Source organism: Melitaea cinxia, chromosome 14 (assembly GCF_905220565.1).
Source record: "Melitaea cinxia chromosome 14, ilMelCinx1.1, whole genome shotgun sequence".
Lineage (NCBI taxonomy): Eukaryota > Metazoa > Arthropoda > Insecta > Lepidoptera > Nymphalidae > Melitaea > Melitaea cinxia.
The window spans coordinates 15343091-15354608 of NC_059407.1; the positions used below are offsets into that span (position 1 = coordinate 15343091).

The window sequence follows — 11518 nt, forward strand, 5'->3', positions numbered from 1 at the left end:
TTAACCTTCATTGTTTTACAAATGTAGCATAATACGTGTATATTTGCATCTAGCTTTTTATAATTTCTAGGTCTTTAACACTCGCTTCTGTTCTATATAGATTTTTGTTTATAAGCATACGTCATTGCTCCTAATTTTTTTTTTTTTATAAAAAAAATCATAAATAATTGAGTTAAGTTTTCAATATATTAGTTAGTGTTGAATATCTGAAGAGTGATTGATCGATTGGTTGATTCAGCAAGGCATAGGTCCCTTTCTCCATGTAACTACTTTGTCAGTCTGACTTCATGTAGTCAATATGAACACGGTGTTCTAATTTATAACAAGTTAATTGATCAATGGGCGTTGCTGAACTGAGTAACAGCAGATAAGAACTATTTTCTAACGCGAATGAACTATCAACCCAAGAAATTTGTCTAATGACCGCTTTGGAATCTAATCAAATTTATTGAATTACAGGTTTTAATATTTTTAAGCATTTATAGCACAACATTTTCTTCTACTAAATAAGTAGCGAAAAGTTTAAAAGTATAAGTAACTGTAGGTTTATTGTTATACCTGAATGAAATATGCTATAGGTGCATATATATTTTTATTTATATCTCAAGAAACGAAGCAATGATTTCTTCACTTGATGATTTTTATTTATGTTGAAGTTTTTATGTACGTAGGAATCTTAATTTACCTTCATCAATTCAAGGTTCGGTTCGTTGTGAAGCGAATACGAACGAACTTTGTACATGTAATAATAATCAAATACAATACAATAGTAATAAAAATTTGAAGCTGAAAATAGCTGTTGCCCGTTACTTTGTATAAAATCTCATGTTATTCTATCAAAAGGAATATATTTTTTGCATTTGCGCCATTTTTGCAACATTTTTCATTGATGCTCTGCTCCTATTAGTCCCAAAGTCCAAAGTCATTTTATGCTGCCTATAATTTTTCTGAATAAATGGACTATCGCATCCTAAAAGATTGTTGTATTTTGTACCCTACTGGTGCTTCTTGAGTTTCGCGCGTTCAAGTAAACTTATTAGATTTGTAGTAATAGTATCAGGCACAGTAGTAGAATGCATAAGTAAAAAAGTAGGTATATAGATTGTCATATCAATCGGCTGTTACCTAAAACACTTCAAATTAATCTATCATATTATATTATTATCATACGATAAACAATTGGTCCGCAGGTAACGTTCATCGGTAACAATATACCAGTGCATCCTCACGTGTACTCTAACGGCCACATCTGCCTCTCCATACTGACGGACGACTGGTCGCCGGCGCTCTCCGTGCAATCAGTCTGCTTATCTATAGTATCCATGCTTAGTAGCTGTAAAGAAAAGGTGAGTTACAATACTATACTGTACTGATATTGTTTTACATTGACAAAAAAAAAACTGGTAACATAGAATCAGTGTGCAAGAATGAACAAAAAATATACATAAAAGAGACATCTTGTTCAAGAAAGGTGTTTAGAAATAAAATGAAAAAGAGTAAGGGTGGCGTGGAGTTGTGGCAACAAACAGGTATAATTAACATTCATATACAAGTATACAAACATGCATGTAAATTAAATCGACGTAATAGATATAAAAATATATAAAAAAGTGTGTGTGTTCTTATAATACGCACGTAAGAAGTTATACTTTGTTGGCTAGCTAACTTCAGAGTGTCAGTTTTTTGTGACGGTGTGCGCGCGCATCGTAAAAATTTACTCTTATAATTTTTTCCTTAACGCGCCCAACGAAGTATAACTTCTTTACTCTAACATAAATATACAATATATATAATATAGGAGATAAACACTAAACAAAATCATTTACAACTCTCACAGTAAATATATAAACAAATTCATTACTTTATTTATTAATTTGAACAGTAATCTTTTAGACTCTTAAAAGATCGTTATTATTACTGTGTTATTGAAATCAACCCCAGTCGTTGGTAATTGACTTATCTAACCACTACCAGACTTTGAATGATGGGGGTAAATTTACTCAATATAGCATCGTCGTATGTAATTTATTTACGATCAACGAAGCTAGCAGGCCATTATCGATGGTGTTTTCTTGTCGGACGAGTCTAAGTCGGAAGATAGATCCTGGCCACAATGACTGAAAATAATAATGCCAAGCATAAAAAAGGGAAACATCTGGCAACCATCATCACTTCTCTTCCCCATTCCTTCCGCCTTCTCTTTCCCATCATTGACTTTTTTTTAATTCCTTAACCATTAGCCAGCATTATATACAGAAGTAAACTGTTAGATTTTTAGCTAGTAGTTTTGTAGTTTCCAGGTACAATAATTGGTAATACAACGGTGCGACAAAGTCAGCCCTGCAGTCACCAACCCGCCTGTCCAGCGTGGTGACTATAACCGAAACACACGAGTTCGCGCCATAATGTCTAGCGGGAATTTAGGAGGCCTATGTACAGCAGTGAACTGTGAATGGCTGAAATGAATTATATATGCTATTATGATTATTTTATTTGTGTTTTAACTTTTTCAGAAACGACCACCGGATAATTCGTTTTACGTGAAAACATGCAACAAAAATCCTAAGAAAACGAAATGGTGGTACCACGGTATGTTCATGTTCGTTTTGTACACTTATTGTTCATTATATTTTTTTGTAATTGAGATTATCTCCAACAAGAAATTGGTTGCTCAAAATTCAAATCAGTCCATCTTGGAAAGTAACAGAACCTTACAGAAGATCACAGCTAAATAACACTGCTATCAAATAAAGCTGTGTTCCTGTGTGAGTAAGATAAAGGGCTCCTGGGGGGATTGGGGATAGGGTCATCAACACGCTTGCGATGCTTCTTGTGTTACAGGCGTCTATCGGCTACGGTATCTGCTTACCATGTGGGCAGTACGCTAGTTTGGCAAACTAGTTGCATTTTTTTATATAAATCTTTGATGTTTAGTCTATTACGTATATTAACACCGCAATAGATGAATTTACATAAAGCCAATGCCCGGTCATATCTTATGATAAAAGATTTTTATATCTGTTGATTTATATTAAAGATTACAAATTTTAAAATAAGTTTAAATTATCGTCTCCTCCAAGAAATAAATACCACGACAACTTATGTATTTTCTGATTAAAGAAAAAACACCCATTTATTTCAACACATTTGTCTTATTACTAGCTGACCCCGCAAACGTTGTTTAGCCATATATGTTATTAACATCCTTAAACCCCCCCCCCCCTTTAACTTAGGGGTATGAAAAATAGATGTTGGCCGATTCTCAGAGCTACCCGATATGCCCAAAAAATTTTATTAAAATCGGTCGAGCCGTTTCGGAGGAGTTCAATGTTTAACACCATGACACGAGAATTTTATATATTAGAAGATTAATATTTTTTCTACTACAATAAGCTTATTAAACCTGTAGATTCAATTATAATTGCTGTAGTAATTAGCAGCTATTGACATATTATCTTAGGAACTGCTTTCTACGATATGTCGAATTGCTGTAATATTCTCTAGTCTAGAGAGATAGATAGACACGTTAAATTCGTGTAACACAACTCGACATCGCTCGCAACTTTGTCTGTGTTTAGTTTTGATACCACTCATGATTACAGCTACGCGATTATAAAATATTGATTACTATCTTCTGTCTAGGGCTTTATTCTTACGAAACAAAAAAAAACTGGTGTTTGTCTAGCAAATGTTGGCTTGTTTGTAGCGGTATTAGCCTCAGCTTGATGTTATTTAGTCTATACCCCTTCCTCATATTCGTCTTTTATTTTATTTACTTATTAAAACGTTGTTATAAGTATGCAAAGGCCTGATCACTTATGGTGATCTCAATGTTGCTATCCTTTATGGTTGTTATGTATATACATGTTTTTTTTTTAATTTCCAGATGACTCAGTCTAACAGCGCATCGCGGCTATATCGAGCACGGACGATAAATCAAATAATGTGATAAGTGTTATATCGATGCAGTATGATAACATATGTATATACAAGTGAGTGACGACTGACAATGGTGCGGATTGAATCAGCTGTGTTTACTGTGCTAGTGTTCCCGTCTGGTTCTATTTTATTATTTGTAGTCCTATTTTATCTGTGCGTGTCATAGATTATATTTAATTTTTGTTTTTTTTTTTGCAATATAAAGTTAAAGTTTCTCTGTCTAGTGTTTCATTGTTAGGTTATATTTCAGTGTAATAAATTTTATTAAAGAATGTACGAGATTATATTATTTTTTCAAGGACATTTTGGTAGCTTTTAATGAGTTACTGTTAAGTACATACTTTTTCAGTTGTGTAACGTTTATGCTCTATTTTACTCTTAAATATAATTGATCAAATTCTTTTTATTATACAGTATTTGAGTCAATATCAAAAACTAATTATACCTAAGAATAGAGAGCTTACAAAAATGTGAGTAAAATAAAAAGTATTAACATTTTTCATTCAACGCACTGCGTTCATAGCACTTCTGTCATACTCACTGTTCTAAGGTATCAAGTCATTGTACCCTTAAGCTGTATCAAAATTATTATATATGTACTTTAAAAGATATGAAAATGTTCGGAGGGATCGAGAATTATTATGACCAGACTAGATTGACCATTATTATGTACTATTGTATGCTATATGTATGTATCGATTTCGCTATATAGCGGAGCCAGGCCGTGTAGTTATATAGTAGATTGATAGGATAACAAATTAATAAAGCATTAATAAATTATTAGCCTTGAATAACGTATTTGTTTTATTGTTTCGTAATATAAAGATGAATTTACTACCGTAAATTGTTAATGCGCTGGACCGCCATTTTGATGATGTCATTTCGTAACGAATCACAAATAATTAGCCATTAGCGTTACTAGTCGGCCAGTTTTTATATGTCAATTCATATTTTTTGGTCATTTAATAACCTAAAAGTTATTAAATTATTTAGTTTTATTTGTTACTTTCATATCATTACAGCCTATACAGTCCACTGCTGGACATAGGCCTCCACAAGTTTACGTCAAAAATAACTTTCATAATTATAATTGTATTTTTTCTTATTTTTTTATTATATTATTCTTATCGATAATACTTCAAAAATTGCTATAGTACTTTTATTCTTAATATTTCTAATTTTTCTGTAATATTCTTTTCATAAAGTAACAACTTTAAAATATCTTAATAATTTGGATTAGTGATTTATTATTTCGTTTACGTTACATAGTGTGAAAACACTTTTATTTTGGATGACGTCATGCAATAATGTGCCAGCGTTTTAGCAATTTGCGATCTTGTAGCTATGTATTTGTGACGTAATGAAAGCCCAATAAATAAAAATATATGTGTAAAACAATTTAGCTATTTTGTCGTCTAAACAAAGGCGCAACTATCGCTTATCAGCTATATTAGTTCACAAAGGCCATGTCACTTTCATATGTTAACTTCATATGTTACATTAACTTTATGATTTTTTTTTCTGAGTTTACTCTAAGAATTATTATACCCGTTATGAAAAAATATGAGGAGTAAAATTTACTGAACGAATGACCTCGTTACTTTTCTCGGGTTCCAATAGATGACGACGTTTTCTAATAACGCCATCTATCGGAACTGAATAAGGTTCCGATAGATGGCGTTATTTGATTCGTTTATAAACAATATTTATGCGTTCTTCTTTGTTCACATGGTACTAAATTTAAAAGATGCAATGTCTTGAAACTAGTCCTTTTTGACGTTTAGGTTATAATTTTAGGCGGCAAACTGAATTATTCGTCCGTATTTTTTATTTTATTCTAAATGCATTGTACCCTATTACATAGTTATTAATAAAATAAAAATATTTTATTTTTTTATTCCTATTGTATTGTTTTTTTTTTTTCTTTGTATTTCTCATACATGTTTATGCAATATTTAATTGTAAAGATGAGTTTACACTTGTTTTATTTTATATAAAATTGATTGATATATGATTTCTGGAATAAAACTAAAGTGTAAACATGTCATTATCTAAGCTTCTTCTTCTTCTTTTTCTTTTCTATCTATCTAAGAATTTAATTAAATAAAACTTCATTTACTTGAAATTAATTTGCGAAACCAACTTTTCCCGCTTGAACAGTTGTGATAACAAGTACCTATACAATTATATATTTTTAAAAATAATTTAAAAAATATTATCTGTGACTTCTTTTTTTATATTCTGGTGTAGTATGATTTTTGAAAGAAATTCCATATGTATATGATATAATAATAAACACTGCAATAATCTGGAACGGTGTGTGTCAATTAATTAATAATGTAATGCTTACGAAAATTACATAAAATGCAAATATAAAACTTGCTTTTAAATGACCTTTGCATTTTTTTTAAATACTATAATACAGTTACTATAACATAATTATATATATTAAACTATACTAGCTTTTACCCGTGGCTTCGCTTGCATTGATTTTTTTTTTTATTTTTTTTATAAAAAGTATCCTATAGTAATTTTAAGACCTCCAATAATATGTGTACAAAGTTTCATGATGATCGGCTAAGTAGTTTTCGCGTCGAAGCGTAACAATCAAACTTACATTGACATTTCGCCCGCGTGGATTTTAAAAACAATTATTGTTTAGTTCGCAGTTTTACGAAATAAATAAATTTCTACTCTAAAGAAAGTAGCCTAAGTTACTCTTTATTACATCAGCTATCTAATATATATCGATAGCCAATGAAAGTCCCGTCAAAATCGATCCAGCTTCTTCAGAGATTAGCCGAAACAAATAGACAGACAAACAAAAATTGTAAAAAGTGTTATTTTAGTATAATTATGTACCATGTATACATCAATATTCATTTTTAATATCATATCAAAAATCGACCGCTCCAGCGGGGATCGAACCTGCATCTCCGACTGACCGTGTCGGTGTTTTAGCCAATTAAGCTATGGAACGATGTACCCGTTAGATCAAACCTTTTGATATGATGATTTTTTTTGTATTCGGTTCTAAGCGACCGCGGCGGATAAAAAAGGTTTCCAGTTGTGTAGGTAGACTAAAAAATAGTCAAGTAAATACGCATTATCAAAGATTACTCCAAAAGTTGTTATCAGATCTAGATGAAATTTGAATGTGACCACATGATAAACATCGGCTTTCGATTAAATTAAAAATCATCAAAATCGGTACATCCAGTAAGCAATTATGTGGATTTTCGAGAGTTTCCATCGATTTCTCTGGGATCCCATCATCAGATCTTGGTTTCCTTATCATGGTACTAAACTAGGGATATCTCCTTTCCAACAAAAAAAAGAATTATCAAAATCGGTTCATAAACGACGGATTTATCCCCGAACATACATAAAATATATATATGTATATATATATGCGGTCGAACCTCCCTTTTTTGAAGTCGGTTAAAAAGTGGTTATTTTAATATTACAACAGACACTCCAATTTTATTTATTTCTATAGATTAGGGTATTATTCGAGAGCTATGAGATTTTGGTCTGCATTTGTCCATGTTTTATGAGGTTTTTTTTTCATAGGGAACTTCATAACTAACAATGCGAATATTTCAAAATTTTAATTAATTAATCATATTTTAAAGTTTCACGAATCTTATATTACTTGTCTTACGTACCTATGAAATTGCGATAACATCAAACATGTGCCGTTTATCAATTTTTTGTTCGACTTTTGCGAGTGGAGTTTCTTCGAACTACCTGATACCGATTAGTTTAAAAGACTTCGCTAGTTAACACGTTAAGAAAAATAATTGTTCGCACGCTAACAAAAAAAAACAGACTTCAATTACTTCGACAAGTTACACGTTAGTAGCCAAAAAATATTCAAGTAAAACGCGTTATCGAAGATTACTCAAAAAGTAATGGTCAAATTTCAATAAAATTTAAATTGGAATACAAGACAAGTACCAGCTTTCGAATAAAAGAATTATTATAATCGGTATACTCAGTGAAAAGTTATGTTGTGGTATAATACAAAGTGTCGCAGGACCGATGGTCGTTGGAGCAGACGGGTCCTGCAGGCCTAGCATGCGCGCCACGACAAAATTTTGTCTACCCCTTTTCTCGTATTATCTCTCTATGTCTACAGTAGCTAACATGCGTGCACGCGATACTCTTCTCGTTACGTCAAGAAGAGATAATCATTAAATTTTAGTGATCTGTGATATTTATCTCTACGGAAGCTAACATGACATCGTAATTTTGTCGCATTTTGTCGTTTTAGGAAGAGAAACTTCTCGTCTTCAATATTATCGACGAGAAAGACGATAAATAAAAAATAAATAAAACCGGGTGCCTATTTTTTGTATACCATGGCGTTTCCCTATTATAATTATATAATTTCGGTATACGAAGAGCGGGAAATGCGAAAAGTCGAGTGAAGTGTGCCATATAATGACATAAAAAACGTATTTGCGCCCTGTTGCTTCTTATTCTAAATAATAATAATAATAATACTTTATTTCAGACCTAAGTATAAGTCCATATTGGGTTAGTACAACAAGACAAGACAACATTCAGAATAAAAAACAAAACAAAATTATATTAAAAAAATCAATAAGTAAAAATAAAATTAAATAGAATAAAAGTAAAATCAATAATCAAAAAAAAAAGTTCAAAAATTCAAAAAATTTTAAAAATTAAAAAAAAAAAAAAAAACAATGCGTGATAGAATTACAATTATCTAATGTGCGACAAGATATAAAGCACAACACGAGCATATTGTTTTACATATATAATTAAATTCATTTATTTACGCCGTTTTATTTTCCATATTAGATTTTTTAAATTAGATATACACTTTTTATCTTAGCCAAAAGGTAAATAAAACATGTGTCACTCGTTTGAAATTATACAAACTTTGGCTCATCCCGGTTTGGCACGATTGGTCAATAACCTTGTAAATTCAACTTTACGACATAAGAAATAAGAATGATATTCAGTTGTGATTATGGTTGGTAATGTTTCTCTACTCGACAAGGCGAAGTCTTCGGAAGAGAATTTTGTCTCTCGTAGTGCGCATGTTAGGGTAATCGAGAAAATACTCGATGTAGACATTAGACATCTCTCTCTCTCGTCAAGAGATATCTCGTTGTATGCATGCTAGGCCGGCTGAAGTGGAGACCGCGTCTTGGCAAACGCAGTGCGGGACGTCCTCCGGCCCGTTGGACCGGCGATCTACGTAAGATTGCCGGTGTAGGTTATAGTGCGTTCAACGAGCCAAGATACCAAATGTAAACAAACCAAATGTGAGGTCATTCAACTATGCAGGGTTTTGTAACCTTTTTTTTACTTACACAATTTTTTAAAATGTAAAATTTATTTATATTCTGATAATTACTGAATTAAATATAATTATCTATATAAGATTTGATACTTCTGAAATAATAAGTATCGAAATACAAAAATCACCCGAGGGGCTTCAGGACACGGAATGAAATAAAAATAAATAATGTAAAGCCACCCATCAAAAAGTTCTGAGGTAACATAATTAAAAATCTTAGTTTAACATTAAATGTTTGTGTTGTTTTAGGTTATGGTGTAACAATGAAAGTCTGACTATTTTGCCTGTTTTCAAAATTAAATAGACTGTTATCTCTACTGCACCGACCAATTAATCTCCTTCGTGTGTTCTCCACTCTACGTGACATTGGCGGAATCAACTGTGCTACTTTGGCACAACTGAAAGCCATTAAATCAATCAATAATTTGAAAAAAATGCAATCAGATTGAGAACCTCCTCCTTTTTTAGAGGTCAGTTAATAGAATAGCCAATATTTACGTTCAAATTGATTAGTTTTGGACGACATCTAACTATAAGCATTATTCGTTTAGACTATAAGGGGCAATGATGCCCAGTAATCAAAACAAAATAATTAAATGTTGGTTTTTGACATTCTAATAGGGTTTATGTGGAAGTTAAAACCCAGCACTATTAAACTTGTAATACGAATGATTTTTTTTCAACATAGGTACGTGTTTTCATAACTTGAAACAACGTTAGATATTTTAATAATCATCTTAACAGAAACATATTTATTTATCTATGTATATAAAAATGAATGTTTGTCTGTATGTTCTTTATAGAATCGTAAACTATGCATTTGATCATGTCGTGATCTTCAGCAAAGCGTTGTGCATGAGCCTACAAAGGTTTACGAGTTGGTACGACCAAAAAAAAAAGTGTAGCAACGCGCGCAGGATACAGCTAGATATATTATAAAAAAGAAACAAAATAAAGTAGTAAGAAATACATTTTATTTACAAAACATAATTTATTGCGTTATACTTAAAAATAACATTAAATACATTTACAAATAAGTCAAAAAAAGGTTTTTTAAATATTTACAATTGTATTTTAAATCTTAAATGTACCTTTAATAATTATTTACAATAAAACAACACTAATTATAAGTAGCGTTAATTGAACATTATGTGACATTAACCCAAATAAATATTAACCTATAATTTAATAAGTAAAAAGTAAAATTTGAAATATAACTGGGTTTGAATTTAACGTAATTACAATAAAGATATTTCTTTTATTATATTTAACATTAGTTGTTAAACAATAATCCACTAATTTAAATAAATCAATTGCAATACAATATTAAAAGATTTTCTTTTACATAAATAATATTAATATTATATTGATTACATTACGTAAATTTTTTGTACCGATTATTTGAGATCAGGTTCGATTTCAAATAATTGATCAGAAATTAATTGATATAAATATATTAGATATCCATGACTATGAGTGCTAATAATAAATAATATGCAGTACAACAGATATGTACAAAGACGCCTAGAAGCATTTTTTTTACAATTGCCGATGAGGAAACACTTCCTTTTATTAGTTTTATTAAATACTTTATAAAAATAAGTTTTAAATTAAAATAAAGTTAAGTCAAAACCCCTAATCATAAATCAAAATAGGCTAGCAAGGCCACACGGTCGCTTGTTACTGCGTATCTGAAAATAAGCCTATATCGGGGGTTTGAAACCCTACTACGCGATACTAACGCGTTTGTATAACGTTCTTTTGATGTAAAATTTCTTTACGCAAGCTTGGCTTGGGGAATGCATGACGAAAGCGTAACGAAAAGTGTGATCGGGCGAGGCGAAGGGAGAAAGAGTGAGAGGTGCAAGCACATATTTTCTATCTCTCATAGCCAGTTACGTTTCGTATATCTAAGACACATTGCTGGCTTATTATACAGGCCTATTGCTAAAGAAGTTTTACTTCAGTCGTGTGGTCTAAAGCACACTAGTTTTTTTTAGTATATTATATTTTTGCACACATAATAAATGGGCGAAGAAAGTATATCTTTTTTTACAACTTACTGTAGCCGGTCATTCACATATTTTATATGAAAATAAATATTAATTATTACATACCAATATAAAATAATACAACTGACAAAATTCGTGAAGTTAAATACATTCTTATTATGATGATATATTTTATTATATATCTATAATTATAGTTGCGATGCCAGCAATGTAAACTTAATTGTCGTATTAA

At 31.0% G+C, this 11518-nt stretch overlaps 1 protein-coding gene across 2 annotated transcripts in view; it reads left to right on the plus strand.

Moving 5' to 3' along the window:
• The window catches only part of LOC123659955 (ubiquitin-conjugating enzyme E2 W), a 35339-nt gene extending 30606 nt beyond the window's left edge, over positions 1-4733 (plus strand). The window contains exons 4-6 of one of the 2 annotated variants that reach the window (XM_045595111.1): positions 1191-1346; positions 2514-2589; positions 3887-4733. In XM_045595111.1, the coding sequence (XP_045451067.1) occupies positions 1191-1346; positions 2514-2589; positions 3887-3900 (246 nt within the window). In that variant the 3' untranslated portion in view covers positions 3901-4733. The remainder of the gene's footprint in view (positions 1-1190; positions 1347-2513; positions 2590-3886) is intronic. The other variant, XM_045595112.1, reaches the window with a different exon arrangement.
• The last annotated feature ends 6785 nt before the right edge of the window (positions 4734-11518 follow it).